This window comes from Epinephelus fuscoguttatus, linkage group LG6 (genome assembly GCF_011397635.1).
Source record: "Epinephelus fuscoguttatus linkage group LG6, E.fuscoguttatus.final_Chr_v1".
Lineage (NCBI taxonomy): Eukaryota > Metazoa > Chordata > Actinopteri > Perciformes > Serranidae > Epinephelus > Epinephelus fuscoguttatus.
The window spans coordinates 22,517,890-22,537,140 of NC_064757.1; the positions used below are offsets into that span (position 1 = coordinate 22,517,890).

Consider the following 19,251-nt stretch of genomic DNA (forward strand, 5'->3'; position numbering starts at 1 on the left):
TCTAATAGGATACTGAAAGGGCCCATTCTGCATAATAAGTACTTTTACTTGTGGTACTTTAAGTAGGATTTTGATGCCAATATTTTTGTAATTTTATTAGTAACATTTTGTAGGAACTTTTACTTGTAACAGAGTATTGTTACGATGTAGTATTGCTACTTTTGCTCTGGTAAAATATCTGAATACTTCCACCACTGCGCCTGATAGTTATTAATGCTTTAGTATACAGACCAAACTGTATAAAAAAGTGAAAAAGCTGCATGATACGCAAAATAAATAAATTAAAATAAGATAAAATAAAACAAAATCATGTAAAGTAAAATGAAATAAAATGAAATTATATGGCGATATGAGTTGTGATTTTAGTGGATATGGTCATTTTTGTATTTCCTTTTTACTGAAAAATAAAAATAAAAATAAAAATAAAAATAAAAAACTGATGATGTGATTTTTGCTGGGCTTTGTACCAAACAAGAATGTTTCCTCACATGGAATATGATTTGTAGACCGGGGCATCTCTGTAGCACCACAGTGCTTCATTTATAATGAAATGCTGGGACACAATGTACCTTCATTCAAAAAATTGTAGCTCCTGCAGTTTGGAAATTGTTGGCTGTGACTGTGATTTCAATGTTATTTTGATTAACTGTGCAGCCCTATTAAAAAAAGACTTACTCTTTTTTTATCTCCTCTGTTCTCTGTTTTGTCAGGATCCTTGGACGCACTGCTACGTGTATAGTATCAGTCATTTCTTCCTTAAAATACTGTTAGTTGAGCTGTGTTGTTCATGTCAGGTAGAGAAGAAACCATCTATTAGGCAGTGTCTCTTTTATGTGTCTGCTGTGCTTGCCTGTTTTCTACTTCAATGGCAGTCAGTGACACAAAAGGGCTTTGATCTGTACGTCCATCAACCAGCAGCTCAATGAGGAATCATACGTTCCAAACCACTCTCTAGTCTCGTATACGTTCATACCTGTCGTCCTGGAAGTGTTTATCCAGGAATAAAACCTGAATAAATGAAGATCTAAAGTGGGAATCATGTTACCGTGTGTGTGTGTGTGTGTGTGTGTGTGTGTGTGTGTGTGTGTGTGTGTGCGTGTGTGCCTGTGTGTGTGTTTGAAGGTAGAGGCTGCTCTCTTCCCTTGTATGTTGATGGATTCTGGATATTGCAAATTAGCTTGTTAATTAGAATATCTAATAGAGGTGAGCAGCATCAGCCAACAGCCATTACAAAGACATGAAGATCACCATATGGAGATTCACAAGAACAAATCTCTCGTGTGTTCTGCTACTACCTGTTGTAATATAGGCTGGATTTAACTAAATACTGTCTGACATTTGGTTTGTTTGTTCATGTTTAACCCCCAGGAATGAAAAGAAGCAAAAATATGTACTATAATTAATTTATACACATCTGACAGGTACATAAACCAGGCTGAAAAGGATATCACATGACAATCATCACCCTGCTCAACACATTATTCTCTGAATATAAATAAAGTAAAGCGCTTTTATATAAGTTTAACACTTGGCAAAGACACAAGCAATATTATGCTCTGCAAAAAAATATTTGAACAGTCTTAAATTAGAGAGTGAAAACATTGGAGAGGCACAATATCAATACAAGCTTTACAATTTTTATACATACAGTGTAATATTTAGGCATATTAAGGCAAAACAGGCTATCTGGAGTTAAATGAAAGCATCAGATGAAGATCAAAAAGTTCATTTTGAATATGAAGAAGCAATTAAGTTGCACATAGTCCAACTTGTACGGTATCTCCAGCCTCTACTTCCTATAATGCCAATAATTAAACAACAGATATTTTCTGAAAATGAGCTTATGTGGTCTTTGTCTGAGTGCCTCACTTATCTCCATTACAAAAGGGAAAAACAGAACATTTTCAGCAGATATATCCAGCAGCTGGTGTGAAGTCCTATACAAGCACTATATTACAGATCTACTGTATAAATATGAAATACAGCATCTGCAAAAATAAAGGAGGGACTTTAATTTACTGGCAAACTGATTTGGGTTTGGTTGCATTTAATCTCTCTTTTTTGTCTCCTCAGCAAAAACGTGTTTCGACTTATAGATCTGACACAATTCATACACAATATCTGTTCAAACTGCCACAAAAATACATCAGAGGAGCACTTGGTGTGAAGAATATAAGCTGTATGGCATGTTGTCCACTGAGTGGAGGAACAGCCCACTGAATAAGGTTTGGCATGTTGGCTATGTTCACAATTATTTTTTTAATTGCTGTTTTTTAGTGTCACCAGGTTAATTTATGTTGATTCTCGAGAAAACAAAAGGCAGATTTCAGATATTATGAGATCCAAGAACTGACTTTTGTTCAGTTGATCACACCAAGTTTCAGCCTTCAAGATAACTGTCAAGACTATTGGGAGAGGATTCATAACTGACTGATGAGGACTGATCTGAATGTTACTTCCATTAAAAAGACACAATGCAATTTCTGCCTGTGTTAGACTGTGTAGGAAGTACAGTTTGATGCATTGATGAATAATGCGGCTAGTGGCTAGTTGTCAGGACCCCATCTACTCATGTTGATCTCTGATAAACATTGAAAGTAATAAGAGGAAATGATATTTTGTTTTCTCGTGACAATCGTGATTAGCTCATTATCTTTAAATAACAAAGCTAATTTTCTTGAGATGACGAATTAACATGTGATCTTGAGATAATGGCATTAGAAAAATAATTGCAAACACGGTCATGTTTGGCTTCCAAACAAAACACTGTTGCCATGATTATTCTGTGTTAACCTCGCTGTTGTTTCAAGTGCAACACTAGTGTTGTCATTGTTTCATCTCACCTTTCACAAACTACAGAAAATATAGAACTGAACAAGAGAAACAGCCTCATGCAACAGAAAAGATGTGCTAATGTTACATATAGAGATACGTGTTTGTTTTTCCCTTGGCATATTGTTCTTCTGAGATAAAGACAGCTGATTAAGGGAAAAGCAGACCATTGTGTTTTTATAATCACTACTGACTCCTACAACACAGCACAAATACAACACTTGAAAATGGCATATGTGAAGCTACATATTAAAGATCTGAAAACAGATGAGTATTGCTATCTCAGTTCTTCTTGGAGTTACAAATTTAGCAGCATTTACCATTTTTCACAGCGTGCACATGTGCGGTGAAAGTCGACACGTTGGACATCATCAGCAGGTAACAGTCGTGATGTCAGATAATGTTCAGGTTCGGACACAAATCATAAATTTAAACTGTGGTTTGAGTAGAAACTACAAGCAGGGATGTTTTTCATGTGTTAAGGTGTTTTTCTTTCTATGGCACAGTGGCCATGTTGAGGCTGTCGGCGTGGATGTCTGGTATGGTCCTCTCTGGTCTGAGACACACCGCCAACCTCTGTGGAAAACCAGACAGTCAGAAGTTAATTCAAAGGAAAAAGTGAGTGTCCAAAAGTTCATTTTTCTTTTTCTTCCAGCCGACCTGTTTGAGAGATCCAGGGGTCCACACGAGCTTGTAGACCATGTAGATGGGGATCCATATGAAGGATGAGAAGTCAATGATGTACCCCACTGTGATGCTCCAGTCAGGATACTGATAGTCGAATAGTGTGAGGGGAGGCGCTTTCAGCAGGGAGCTCACTATAATATACTGAGAAGAGTTGGGATACAAAATATTTCCATATGTAAATGTACATTTTGTATTCTTACAATGGAAAAAGTATTAGCGAACGTTAATGTATCTGTCACACCTCCATACATTGTAAAAGAAAATCAGGGGAAGTCATGATAGTTTGATAATTAGGGGCGGAGAAAAAATGGTACAGCACAGTATCATGATATCATGGTATCATTTTTTTTTTTTTATCAGATAAGTTATTAATATTACAGATACAAATTAAACTTTAGGTAGCCAACTAGACCAGGGGTCAGCAACATTTACTACCAGAAGAGTCATTTTTGGTCCAAAAAAATTAATTACATCTGTCTGAAGCCGCAAAATATATTTGCGCCTTACAATAAAGGTAACACACACACACCCTTTATTCATTCATTCATTCATTTCCGTAACCGACAACCATTCACACTCACATTCACACCTACGGGCAATTTAGAGTCACCAGTTAACCTGCATGTCTTTGGACTGTGGGAAAAAGCTGGAGTGCCTGGAGAAAACCCATGCTGACACGGGGAGAACATGCAAACTCTGCACAGAAGGGCGACAGTGCTAACCACTACACCACCGTGCTACCCTAAAATGAATGAGCTCACCAGCATTACTAATAGGTCTGATCATTAATAAGTTTTACCATTAGGTGGCTACTCTGCTGTAAGGTATTTATGAATATTTGGTACCTTGCAATGAAAGTAAACAAATCTGCCTACATACTACTATTACTAGTGTTCTTCCTCCAACACTTTTCCTTTCTGGATTTGGAATCCACAGCTGGCTTTGCTAAGGAGACTCAAATTGAAATGCATTTCTTGATGTTGGGGAAAATTAAGAGAAGCGGCGCCAGGCTGTAGAACTAGCTATGACTCACATTTTAGTTGATGAAACATTCTTAATTAGATTACACATTTTTACAGTTGGATAGTGTGGGAATTACTTTAGGACTACAACAATGATAAATTAAAAATAAAATAAAACTGTGATTCATTTCCATGTGGCCTAATTTTTGGTCAAAGCCACAGGGAACCATTTGAGAGGGGCTCAGGAGCCACATGCTGTTCCAGAGCCACCGGTAGCCTTCCCCTGCACTAGACTAATATAATCAATTGCTTCTTTTAAGTCCATTAGATATATTTTGTTGCTACTGCAAAAAATCCCTGAAGTGAGATGAACAGACTGAAAACTTTACCTTATTAGTTAAACAGATGTTGACAAAGTTTTCCTTTGGGGACATAATTTACAGCTGAGGAAAGGTAATAAATGCCAATATATCACAATGTATTTTATCACAATAGTCAGCATATCACTACATATTTGAACTTACAGTAATATTGTATCATGGCATAAGTATGGTGATAATATTGTGTTGTGGATTCCCACCCCTTAGTAATAATGTAAAAGGCCAACCAGAGAGATGGATGCAAATAAGAGACAAAGGTATTAAAGTATATACATATAGGAGGGAAGCTGACATTTACCTCAGTGTTTTGCAATATGTATCTTGTAGAAAAAGTTTTCAAGGAAGATATTTCATATAGAGGAGGTTTCATCTACATGGTTGGGGGAGGGGTCAACTGTTAGGGCTTCAAAGGCCGTTGGTCCAGTCGTCTTTTGATCTTGTTTTGTCCTCGTCCACTTCTGCTCATTGATCTCTGGATGACTTAAATGGATGACGCTTACTGGCTCTTGTTGATGGATTTGTTTTACATATTCAGTGTTTCTTATCTTATTATTTTTCTAACCTAACTAAATCTTGGAATTGTTATGGACATTTAGCTCCAGTTGTTGTAAAGATCAGAATTTTTCATGTCTCACCGCTAGAAATGCTGGACTGATGACAACCCAGCACACCTTCCAGAACAATCCTGGAGATTTGCCCAGCATGGCCTGAACATCACTGCTGAATCTTTTGATACCTGAAGGCAACAACATAAACATGAGACACAGCCATTGTTCTTTATCATCAATTATCAGTAGTCATCCATTTATGTTGCAGATAAAAGAAAGTTAATAATCTCTTGTTTACCGTAGAACCAGGAAACTGCAATGGCCTCAAGGAAACCCACGGCTATGATGGAGCGTCCTACTCCGAACTCCTCCAGCAGCTTCACCACATAGGCACCACCCTGTCGATAACAATTTACACTGACTAGTGTGACTGAGGGTAATTATTTGAACTAACGAAGGGCTGCATTTTGTTCTCTTTAGTTAAACTAATTTAACATGTGAAAAGCTTACATTTGTAAGGGTGCTTAGAGAGCCCAAAAAGCAGACAACTACCAAGCCCAGGACAAAGAGTTCACGTCTGTGAGAGAAATGATCTGGGTATTCATCCAGCACAGCAGTGATGATCGCCTCCAACCCACCAAACTGTAACACACAGAGAACGCTGTTAATGTTGGAAAGTTGAAAGGAATATTTCACCCACGACTCAACCCCTGTTTCCTTGAATTCCTTGTCAGGAAAACTCTTTTTTCTCAGTGGTGAATGAAGAAGCACGCAAGCATTCTTGATGAATTAAAATAAATGGAAATAAAATAAATAAATGCACCTCTGCAAAAACAGTGTCATGCACGGATGAGTAGCACACCTGGGCAAGTGTGTGTGTGTTCTGCTCGGTTGAATGCACAAGCAGAGTTCAAACACATGCGCTTGACCATGCCTAAGTGTTTTAGATAGTGACATTTTAGTAAAACTGTATGTTTACAGGAACTAAGCATACGACTGGATATATGAGACTTGGATTATACTGCACAATTTGTGTGAGAGCTTGTAAACAGATGTTTTTTGCTGTTGTTATATACAAACCCCCTTGTACTTCAGTTTATCAAGAATTCTCTCTGTTTTTGGATTCTAAGTTCAATGTGGAGAGATGCGAGAAAAACAAAATTTTCATTGTGAATTCAAGGTAACACAGGGTGAGTAACTGATACATAAATGGTCAATCTGTGGGTGAAGTCTTCCTTTAAAATACACAATATTATATTGTAGCTTGTAGCTATTTCAATGCATTACATCAATTTGAATGCTTTATGTCAGGTAAAAAATTACATTCCAGTAAAATTAACATCAGTTCACAGTTCATACCGTGCTGTCCAGTCCCAACGTGATCATCATCACAAAGAAGATGATTGCAAAGAAAGTCGAACCCATCATGTTTGCAATGGCTTCTGGGTACGTGATGAAGAGTAAACTTGGTCCTGGAAGTGTGAATATATTGAATATGAAGAGATCAGGATCAGCATGTGATTCATAATTGGGTTTTATCTTTTATCTTTTCATGATTTCAAGTATAAAACTAATTCGCTGACCTTTATCCCTGGCTACATCCTCCACCTCAACCTTCCTCATCTCTGCCATGTAGCCCAGCACTGTGAAGATCACGAACCCTGACACAAAGCTCGTCAGACAGTTCACCAAACTGGTCACAATGGCGTCACTGTTGAGGAGGAAATGAAACCCTGCTCAATGACATGTGGCATAACAATCGCCATTCATACAATTCTTCTTTAAACATTTTTTATTTCTAACAGAGACGCTGTTCCAAAGAGTTGCTGTCTGATGTGTGACCTGCTCAGTATTTTGCTGACCCTTCCGACCTTTGTTTAATGGGATCCTTTATGTTTTCTCTTCAGCTCTGTGTCTGAAACATGAGGATACTCCTGGCTAGAAACCATTGACACCTCACAACAATACTAATGAGGAATATTCTACTGAAAGATGCATGTTGTGTGTTCATGATGTAAAGAGAGATGTAAACAGTCTGTGGAGTAATCAGCAAGTGACAATCAGCAGCATGCTTTTAGCAAAGGGAAATTCTCCATCTCCAGGCAGCATCTGCAGAATTATATAGAAAGGGTTTTAGATAAATAAATAAACATCTGTGTTAAAACTTAGGGACCTGAAGGACTTCCTGTAAGTAATTTTTGTTTTTACATTGAGAAAAAACAATGTTTTGAGCCAGAGGGAATTGAAATATACTTTTCTGATGTTATAAAGAAGACAATGTAAAGGTAAGAATGAGTTCCCATATGCCTGTTCAATGAAAAACAAAATTCAAAGATTTTATTTTGTTTTTATTTTTTTTATTTATTTTACAAAACTGATAACTTGCAATGTAAAAACCTCCAATAAAATAATGACAAACAATTCCAAAACAAACTCCATGACCATTATTTTATCTTATCTTATCTTATCTTATCTTATCTTATCTTACTTTATTTTATTTATTTATGTATTTATTTGATTTATATAATCTATAATCTCTATACAATCAGGAAACCCCAGATCCCACTTGGGATTGACGCTGACATCTTTGTACTGTGTTTGGAAAATGTTGGATTGGTAAAGAATCGACAGTCTCCAGTTTCATTCATGATTTGTGTGTTTACTACTGTTCCCTCACATGCCACTCTGCTCTATTAATCACATCAGCCACACACACTATCAGTCATACTGGGAGTGTACAGTTTAATTTCTCCTCCTGTGTACAGCTTGGCATTTATACCCACCATGTAGTATTCACCACTCCTGCCTCTGATAACATTGTCTCAACCACACACCATCTTATTTAAAGCATGAGCAATAAATCCCACAGCTGCTCTTTTGGTATTGGCCGCATACTGCGCACTACAGTCGTTACACTCCATCCTTAAATTCAACAGGAGATGTGATTTCTGTGCATAGAGTGTACAAAGCTTTCAGCCTTTTATCTGGACTCTCTGCCTCTACTTATCAAACTGTGGTCAAGCCACAAATGTGGGTTCACATCATGACTCAGTGTGTCGTGGGTCCACATTAAAGCTCGGCTCTTACCGATAGCAGTTATTTGTGAAAGGGTTGTAGCTGGACAGAGCCAGGAGCACCCCGAACCCGGGCCCCAGAGAGAAGAATATCTGAGCAGCAGCATCCACCCACACCTAGAGAACACACAGAGAGGGACAGAAAGAGATATTACACCATCTGAGACTACACGTTCTGGGATGCTACAGGTTTCTATGGGCATTTAAAAGCATAAAAATAGCCTACAGTATTTCTGTTTTTTTTTGCCAGGTGTTTCCTTTCAGGGATTTGATGTCACCCTCCAAATAAAATGAATAACTTCACATTTTCATTTTTTATTTTTGTGCTCTGATCCCGCCGTATAATTTACCAAGCAGGAGAGGTGTTGTGTCACTCATACAGAAATCTAGTTGCCGCACAGCTGTACGCAGGGAGATCTGAAGAGCAGCGTGCATTCGGCATTAAAAAGAAGAGGGCAGCATTGGATATCGGTGAGTGAGACAGAAAGGGAGGCCTTTGTTAATGGGCAGAAAATCTAAACCAATTATGCATCTTATTATCCTGCTCTGTGGCTTATTTATGCATCTCATTTAGTCTCATCCATATTCCCTTCAAACCAAAGCGCTCACACATGTTTGGCAAACAACCGCAGTGAGACGGAGAGCAAGAGGACGTTTTAATAGATCTAAATATATAAATATATATACATATATGGATAGGCAGATCTTCAATGGAGTAGTGAGTAGAAATGTATGATGATCTATATTAAAGCAGTGGTTTCCAACCTTTTACCTTAAGAGACTCCTTTTATTTCATTGAGTAGAATGACTAAGTGACATATTTTATGGATATTTCATATTATATTCAATGTGTAACAATGAAAACACAGAACAACTGACCTAAATAATGAATGCAATATCTGCAGGAAGTTTGTGTAAAACACTTACATGAATTTTGAGCGGATTATTTCCTGTGAATATTACACCAGACATGAGTTTCCTGATATTTTTAGAACCTTTTCATATGATTCTCAGTCTGTATTGTTATATATGTTTTATCTTTAACAATCATACATACTTGTTTTCCTCTGCCTGACACTCGTCCATTGTTCCTTACCTCTTTGGTTGTTTTAACCGCATACTGCATTGTATTTTTTCTAATGCGGGATGAGGCTGTTTAGCAGTAAGTGAAGGTTCTGTGAATATAGCTTGAGTTCAGGTCTTCATCGTGCCTTTATCCTTTGAGATTTTGGGAGGCCAGTTTATATCCTGAATAATAATCTAAAAGTTTTCTTAACAGAAATAAATGATATGCTCACATATAGATTAACTGTATTTATTTAATAAAGTTTTCTTACACCTCTTAAAATCAGGAAGGCCTCATGACCCCCTGCGAAGCTTTGATGACCCTCAGGGGGCTCAGGACCCCCAGGTTGGGAGCCAGCGTGTTAAACTACTGCCTCTCATGCATGAAGATCCAGATGTGTTATTTTATTACATCAGTCCAGCGAGTTCAATCAAGAACTCCTTAACATCTTAGTCGTATCATTTGGCCTTGTCCTGAGTTAAAGTCCTTTTGGGAAGTTACATGCTGTAAAATGGAGCTTATCATTACATTTTTGTTTTGCAGAAATTTGTACTTCAGGTGAAAATTCTCTGAGTGAAATGGTGGGTCAAATATATGAATATCTGTTAAGAATATTCAAAGTAACTGCTTTGGAAATACATGCCCACGTCTGTTGAAATAGATAAAAATAATGGGTCAAATTTATATATGAAAAAAAAATCTAAGTAACATTTATTTATTATTAAACTGATGCAGTGATGAATAATTTCCCACTCCCTGAAGCAAACAAAGATTGCTCCGATTATTTATATTGATATGTATTTAAGCTTATGACTCTTCTGTTTTTTCACTGCCTGAGAAATTATTCTGTAATTGCTTTGATATGGATCTTTTAAATCACGAGTATAAAATAAGATTCTCAAGGAACCAAACCTATGAGGCATGACCATGTTTTTCGTGTTAGAGATGTGGGAATTGCCTCCTTCTCTGACAAACCAGCTGGCTGACCAGCTTTGTACAACTCACACTGGTCTCCAGCAGCTTCCCCCACTGGGGTTTCAGGTAAAACACCACACCTCTCCAGGCTCCTGGCAGAGTGGCGCCTCGAATTAGCAAGATGAAAAGCACAATGTAGGGCAAGGTGGCCGTCACCCACACTACCTGGTGTGGAAGAAAGAGATGAATCAGGAGGAGAAATACAAGGATCATAGATACAGTATGTGACTAAAGTAAAGTGGATACACAATAATCTTCTGTGTTGTTACGATATAAGTATCATTACCTTTCCTGAGGTCTTCACGCCCTTCCACAGGCTGAAGTATACAATGGTGAAAATGAGAAAAAGGCAGAGCATCAACTGCCAGCGAACACCCCCAACGTTTTTCAGCCCTGATGACTTGTGGATCTCAAGAACATTCCTCCTGTAATGATCAAACACATAAAGCATCGCAGTCTCAGCATGCAACACAACATGCTCCTCACAAAATCACCAGCGACCATATCTGTGTAGAGCGTTACTGTAAAGCTATTTATATACAGTATGTGGTTTCTGTTACTCACACTTACATGCACTTACGTGTAAAATTCCTCTGCCGGAGACCTGGATTTATTCGTCCAGGTGACGTTATCCATGCCAAAATAGTTGGTGCAGTCGGGAGTGTTCCACACATTGTCGCAGTTCGTCCAAGGCAAGATGGTGGAGAAAGAGGAATAGAAGTAGAAGAGGGCCCAGGCGATGATGGTGTTGTAGTAGAAGGACACATAGAGGGCAATGATACAAATGGCATATCCTATACCTGAAACAGAAGAAGGGCATTCAGAGGAGAAAGTCACCTGTGAACTATGGCTCTCTTTGAAGATAGATTTACAGAATTAAAACTGAACAACATGAAGATAGAAGATCAAAATGAGTATAATCCCATCACTGAGTCGCACAGTACCCATCTGAATAGCTGCTGCTGAGCAACACAGCGTGAGGCCTCACCTTTGAAAATGGGACAGATGTGTTTCCATATGGATATGGCTCCGGTTCTGTGGAACTGTCCCAGTGCCAGCTCCATGTAAAAGAGTGGCACACCACCAAAGATGGCCATCAAAATGTAGGGGATGAGGAAAGCACCTGCACAGAGATGAATGAGAGTGCAGATTATGTGGGGCTTTAACATGAAGGTCATGATGACTACGAAATCTGTTTATTTGGTTTTAAACCATCTTTATCTTCTAATTATGATTCTTCAGTCCTGTTTGGATGTTTTACTTGTCCATTAAATCTTGTCTTAATGCCTTTTTATGTCTCAAGTGCCTTGTCTTTCCTTACAACCAGATTGGCTGTTGTAATGTAGCCGATGTTAAAAAAAATTTTGAGTAAAAGCACAACCCTTTCCAAACAAAATACATGACTGAACCAATCTGAGCAACACTTTTATGTGGAATTATTCACTTTAAATTGTCATTTTTTGGTCATAAAAAGCTTGAATGTGTGAAGCTCCTGTTGTTTAAAAAAAAAATAAAAAATTGAGCACAGAAAAACAGATACAAGCTACGTCATGGGAAAATTGTAAAAACTTTTCAGTGGACTTTTTTTCTTAATAACGTGAAGGCTACAGATGCGCACTTCAGCACCATGGACAGTTTCTGCCCCCAGATGCGCAGCTTCAGAGTGTTTTCTGGATCATTTTAAAGCCACTTTGAGCTCAAATTCCGAGGTTAAATCGATTTTAAGAAAACATAAGTGTTTGCCAAGTTGATCCTTGCATTAGATTTCAAGTTACACAAATCTAAACTTGTGAAATAAGGCTGAATGACCTGGTTTAAAATGTCTAAACCACTTACCGCCACCGTTTTGATAACATACGTATGGAAATCTCCAAACATTACCCAGGTCCACAGCAAAGCCAATGACAGACAAGAGAAAATCCATTTTTTTGCTCCATTTGTCCCGGGAGTCCGTCTGAGTGATGACCGGCACCGGGACCGCGTTGTTGGAGCTGTAGCCGGGGTTCGGGGAGCCTTGGTGGGCCATGACTGCTGAGTCCTGTCGGGGCATCGGACTGTGAAAAGTCAGTCAGAGGAGCAGCTCCACAGAGAGGAGGATGTTTCTCCTGTGATGATGACAGGGAGGAGTGGGAGGAGTTGGTGGGGCTGCAGCGGACACTTGGGGATACCTGTTAGTACAGAAAGAGAGGCGAGGCACAGAGGGGTTTTTTTACTGACATCACTTTGAGTACAGTTTGAACCAAAAAGCTCAAGCGGATCTGGAAGTCCCATGTGTTCCTGCTGATCAGTAAAATGGTTGTGGGTAAGTTAGGTTAGTTTAGACTGACAAGACTGCAGCTTTGCTCAGTTTTCATCTTTTTTTTTTTTTCCGAATTCATGAAGTGCTTTTGGCAAAATCCCATTTGATTCAAATTTAAGAGCAGCGGCATGTCTAGTAGAGAAAAAGCTGCTTGTTATCAGGATAATCAACGTTCAGTGACGATGATGTGACAAGCAGAGTTCACCATGGGCACCTTTTACCAAATTACTGAATTTGACTTTCTAATATTTAACAAGAAGCTTTGAATATATAATTCCCATGAGGTTTTAGGTCCCTTTCAATGGGAAATAAGACATTTTAAGGCTATTAGAGTTCTGATACTCCAGTACTGTATGAAAAACAAGGATCATTGTGGCCAAGCCTCTACATGTTCTGTTGGTTTTCACAGTGAGTATATGATAAAATATAATTTTATTCTGATAAAGCAACAGGAGGCCCAACAAATTAAATAGGCTACTGAGGTTATGGTTATCAAGATTTATGTCTGCTGTTCATCATCCTTCAGTCACAATGATAAGAGCTCTTTAGTCACACAACCACAATACACATAGGGGAGACTGGGGTTGGTTGGCACACAGCTATCTTCTGGTCCTATGAAGGTCAGAGGAAAAAATGAAACTTTAACCATTTGCTATCTTTACCTGTACTTAACTACACTGACAACGTCTGGGCATGCTTCTGATGAATCAGTGGATGGTGTCCTATGGGATCTCCTCCCAGAACTGGATCAGGGCATCAGTGAGCTCCTGGACAGTCTGAGGGTCAATGGCATCAGTGCCTTCATCATCCAGAAACTGCCTACACACTCTGGCCACATGAAGCCGGGCATTGTCCTGCACCAGGAGGAACCCAGGGCCCACTGCACCATGTGTGAGGTCTGACAATCGCTCTGAGGATTTCATCCCGGTACCTAACAGCAGTCAGGGTACTGCTGGCTATGACATGGAGGTCTTTGTGACCCTCCAAAGATATGCCTCCACAGACCATCACTGACCCACCACCAAACTGGTCATGCTGGATGATGTTACAGGCAGCATAACGTTCACCACAGCATCTCCAGACTCTTTCACTTCTGTCACATGTGCTCAGTGTGAACCTGCTCCCATCTGTGAAGAGAACGGGGCGCCAGTGGTGGACCTGCCAATTCTGATATTCTCTTACGAATGCCAATGGAGCCGCACGCTGCTGGGCTGTGAGCAGAGGTCCCACTAGAGGACATCGGGTCCTCATGCCACCAACATGGAGTCTGTTTCTGACAGTTTGGTCAGAAACATGCACACCAGTAGCTGCTGGAGGTCATGTTGTAGGGCTCTGGCAGTGCTCCTCCTGTTGCTCCTCACACAAAGGAGCAGATACTGGTCCTGTTGTTGGGTTGCTGCCCGGCAACGGCCCTGTCCAGCTCTCCTCATGTAACAGCTGGTCTCTTGGTTTCTCCTCCAAGGTCTTCAGACTGTGCTGGGAGACACAGCAAACTGTCTTGTGACTGCACGTATGGATGTGCCATCCTGGAGGAGCTGGACTACCTGTGCAACCTTGTCTTGCTTTTGCCTCTCCATTGCACCAGTTGTCACTTTCATTTGCACCAAAGCAGGTGAAACTGTTTCACAATCACTTGTGCTTCCTAAATGGACAGATTGAGTTTGCTTGACTTTTTGTTATGCTGTGACCATTAAGTGTGCCCTTATTTTTTTGGGCAGTGTACTATGTCAAAATAGCTGAAAGTCACTAACGTTTCTGGTGAGGGTGACATTTAATTTTTATAGTATTGAAAGTAAAGAAGTAAATACGTGGTTTGTGGATTCAAAGTGTTGTTAACCTCCGTTAGATAGAGATATTGGATATGTGTTAATTCTAGTTAGTAGAGAAATAAATCAGCTACATTTTGATATAAAATTTAAAAGTCTGTGATGAACTTGAAGAGTTGAGAAAACAGTTTTACCACAGGGTCCATTTATTAGCTACTCTGAAGCTGTCTAACATGATTTTGCTGCTTCTACATGCTACCAAGCAGATGTGTGGACTGGAGTCACATGACTTGGACTCAAGTAAGACTCAAGTCACAAATTTCACTACTTTAAACTTGACTTGACAAAAGCAAAAAGGACTTGCACTTGACTTGTATTTCAACACCAATGACTTGTGACTTCACTCAGATTAGCCTTTTGACTTGAAAACACTTGAGACCTTCCCCCAAGCCCAAAGATTAAAAAGTTATTTACAAAGTGAGCCATGAATCAAATAATTTCCCTTCATTGCCTGACTCAGCTAACATTAACGCGATTCATCCCAAGCAAGTCAACACCTAATTCCCTCGATCCACTTTGTTTGAACCGATCCGAGAGCATCCAGTCAAGCTGCAGGAAAAGTGGCATAGGTAGTTATGACGGGCCTCAGTGCATGCTACTATGAGGGGCCCAATAGTGTAGGCTATCATGCACATTGACACTTGCCATCGGACTACATACATACATACAGTACAGGCCAAAAGTTTGGACACACCTTCTCATTCAATGCGTTTTCTTTATTTTCATGACTATTTACATTGTAGATTCTCACTGAAGGCATCAAAACTATGAATGAACACATGTGGAATTATGTACTTAACAAAAAAAGGTGAAATAACTGAAAACATGTTTTATATTCTAGTTTCTTCAAAATAGCCACCCTTTGCTCTGATTACTGCTTTGCACACTCTTGGCATTCTCTCCATGAGCTTCAAGAGGTAGTCACCTGAAATGGTTTCCACTTCACAGGTGTGCCTTATCAGGGTTAATTAGTGGAATTTCTTGCTTTATCAATGGGGTTGGGACCATCAGTTGTGTTGTGCAGAAGTCAGGTTAATACACAGCCGACAGCCCTATTGGACAACTGTTAAAATTCATATTATGGCAAGAACCAATCAGCTAACTAAAGAAAAACGAGTGGCCATCATTACTTTAAGAAATGAAGGTCAGTCAGTCCGGAAAATTGCAAAACTTTAAATGTGTCCCCAAGTGGAGTCGCAAAAACCATCAAGCGCTACAACGAAACTGGCACACATGAGGACCGACCCAGGAAAGGAAGACCAAGAGTCACCTCTGCTTCTGAGGATACGTTCATCCGAGTCACCAGCCTCAGAAATCGCAAGTTAACAGCAGCTCAGATCAGAGACCAGATGAATGCCACACAGAGTTCTAGCAGCAGACCCATCTCTAGAACAACTGTTAAGAGGAGACTGCGCGAATCAGGCCTTCATGGTCAAATAGCTGCTAGGAAACCACTGCTAAGGAGAGGCAACAAGCAGAAGAGATTTGTTTGGGCCAAGAAACACAAGGAATGGACATTAGACCAGTGGAAATCTGTGCTTTGGTCTGATGAGTCCAAATTTGAGATCTTTGGTTCCAACCACCGTGTCTTAGTGAGACGCAGAAAAGGTGATCGGATGGATTCCACATGCCTGGTTCCCACTGTGAAGCATGGAGGAGGAGGTGTGATGGTGTGGGGGTGTTTTGCTGGTGACACTGTTGGGGATTTATTCAAAATTGAAGGCACACTGAACCAGCATGGCTACCACAGCATCCTGCAGCGACATGCCATCCCATCCGGTTTGCGTTTAGTTGGACGATCATTTATTTTTCAACAGGACAATGACCCCAAACACACCTCCAGGCTGTGTAAGGGCTATTTGACCAAGAAGGAGAGTGATGGAGTGCTGCGGCAGATGACCTGGCCTCCACAGTCACCGGACCTGAACCCAATCGAGATGGTCTGGGGTGAGCTGGACCGCAGAGTGAAGGCAAAGGGGCCAACAAGTGCTAAACACCTCTGGGAACTCCTTCAAGACTGTTGGAAAACCATTTCAGGTGACTACCTCTTGAAGCTCATGGAGAGAATGCCAAGAGTGTGCAAAGCAGTAATTAGAGCAAAAGGTGGCTATTTTGAAGAAACTAGAATATAAAATATGTTTTCAGTTATTTCACCTTTTTTTGTTAAGTACATAACTCCACATGTGTTCATTCATAGTTTTGATGCCTTCAGTGAGAATCTACAATGTAAATAGTCATGAAAATAAAGAAAACGCATTGAATGAGAAGGTGTGTCCAAACTTTTGGCCTGTACTGTACATATTAGCCAGCAGTCATTATTGCATATCTGTATATCACAAAAAATACGAATGAAAATGAGAAATGATTAATTTCATTTAACAATTGAAAAGTTTATTTGTAATAAGCATTTAATTTTGTTATAGATGCTATTGACTATTTTACAAAAAAGGAAAAAAAATATGACAGAGATGTGTTTGCCTTTTTTAAGATCATATATAGCAAATGCTTCTGTTTGTGATTTAATGAGTTCTTCTTTGAAAACAGGCATATTTCCAAGGTGGCAGTCACTCATAAGGGCCCATTCTTGACCTGGAACTTGAGTGCAAAGACTTGAGACTTACTTGTGATTTCCAAAACAACACTTGGTTCCACCTCTGCTGTCAAGCCTCTAAATGTTAAGTTAGAGACTTTTACCATGTCCATCTTTATATACATCTTTCCATGTACGCTTCATAGAGTAAAATTTATATGGCACTTGTTATATCAGACATCAGAAAGTGCTTCACAATAAAAGACAAAATCAAGACAAAACTCGTACATAAAAAGAGAGGTAAAATAAATTAAACAATATAAAGCTAATAATCAGATGGGTCAAAGCTGGAGAAAAAAAGTTAAATAGGTATAAAGATCAAGGTGCTGTTCCAACCAATGAGCAGTCAGTCCATTTAAACTTCCAGAAGTTTGACGTAGAAAGCTATAAAAAGCATCATCTTGGCATCCTGATCCTATGTTAATACAGTTTGGTGAAGACAGCAGAATAGCATCACAGCAGCTTAACTGCCCTCATTAGGAAAAACCTAATAAAAAGACTTTGTAATCAAATCCACCGCTTTTAGCAATGGGCACTTTGAAAAGGCTGCTAACTGGATATTCAGAGTGCAGCAGACACGCAGGAGAGAGTGCATCAAATGAGGTTACTTTGGGAAATGGATATGACACAGAGATAGGACAGGAGGCATCCAGAGCCATCATAAAATTGTCACGTAAGAGCCAAGTGGCAGCCGAACTGTCTCGCCTCATGTTACATGACCTGTTGTCCGGCTGCATCACCTGAAGTTGGGGAACAGTGACATGCAGACTGTTTGTTGATAGATAGATAGATAGATAGATAGATAGATAGATAGATAGATAGATAGATAGAGTTCTGATTCCTCCAGCTTCAACATGTCTTCTCACTGCCAGAGCAAGAACAGAGAAGGGTAAACAAACAGCCAAGGGAAAAAGGCAGCGGTTGCTCAGCCGAGGTGTGGTGGCCCCTGAGGGTCAAAAACATAACAGCATAACAACAAACCATATAGCACTGGCCTTCTCTTACATACAATCCTGTCAATCTGCATTGGCACACATGGGCAGAAGAACATCAGACTGACAGGAGCTTCCATCGCATGCCCTGGTGCCTGTTAGAGCATGTCGACTCTAATCACACATGGACATGTGCATGTTGGCCCTCTGTGCTGACAGACAAACAGACATGGACATGACACAACATGGTTCTTTCTCAAATTTAGGATTTTTCTTTGAACTGTTTTCTTTTGGCAACTCTATAAATTATTCTCATCTCTACTGTCTCCTGAGCTCTTCTGGAGTTTGGATCCTGTGCGAAAATATGACAGCATCACTTCACACAGTCGCATCTATGTTCCCGCAGATCACCCATTTCACTGTTTACTGCAAATAAATGCTGTTGTTTATTCAGAGCTCTGAACCAACAAACCCATACAAATAAATACTGTTGTTTTCTCATTGACAAGTAAGCAAAGGCGAGCCGGAGAGGAGCTGTGGTGTGTTGTTTACTCAGGCAGAAGTCCTGGTGTGGCATTTAATAAGACATGCTATTACCTCACATTATCTAAAGCCACTGTAAGGTGTGAGTCATCCCATGGAGGGAATCCTGGGTTGAAGAGGAAGGCTGGTTAGAAAAATAGAGAAAAAAGGAGCCAAAGCCTCGTTGTCATAATGAGGCAGGAAGATGGCTCCTTCTATTCAGCTAAGGAAACAAAAACTGCTCCTTTTATATTTTGAATTAGTATTTTACACCCTCTAATAACACCTGGATGTCTGAATAGTGTTATTGTTGTTTGGTCATGCAAAATTGTAAGATTACAGGTCTCAGCAAGTGATTACAGAGCTTAAGCTTTAGGACTACAGGACAATGATTCACATCTTGTTCATCCACAGAATGAACACATGGATTTTGTTGGCTCTGAAACTATGAGGGGAGCATTACGGGGGGGTCCGGCCCCGCTCCTCATAGTCTGTCAGCCTGTGTTATCCCTCCATCCTTTCACCACCTGATCTACCTGACAGCTCAGTCCTGCAGGC

General features: G+C 39.7%; 1 protein-coding gene across 1 annotated transcript; it reads right to left on the reverse strand.

Annotated features, from left to right (window-relative positions):
* Positions 1 to 3,047: 3,047 nt before the first annotated feature.
* On the reverse strand, positions 3,048 to 12,550 carry slc6a4b (solute carrier family 6 member 4b). The gene is made up of 13 exons (XM_049579203.1): positions 12,361 to 12,550; positions 11,513 to 11,647; positions 11,105 to 11,324; positions 10,811 to 10,949; positions 10,555 to 10,689; positions 8,497 to 8,600; positions 6,993 to 7,120; positions 6,769 to 6,881; positions 5,920 to 6,051; positions 5,708 to 5,807; positions 5,497 to 5,597; positions 3,493 to 3,660; positions 3,048 to 3,408 (listed from the first exon to the last, which is right to left on the reverse strand). Exons 1-13 carry the CDS (start codon positions 12,548 to 12,550, stop codon positions 3,328 to 3,330), a joined length of 1,746 nt encoding a protein of 581 aa, XP_049435160.1. The 3' UTR covers positions 3,048 to 3,327.
* Positions 12,551 to 19,251: the final 6,701 nt, after the last annotated feature.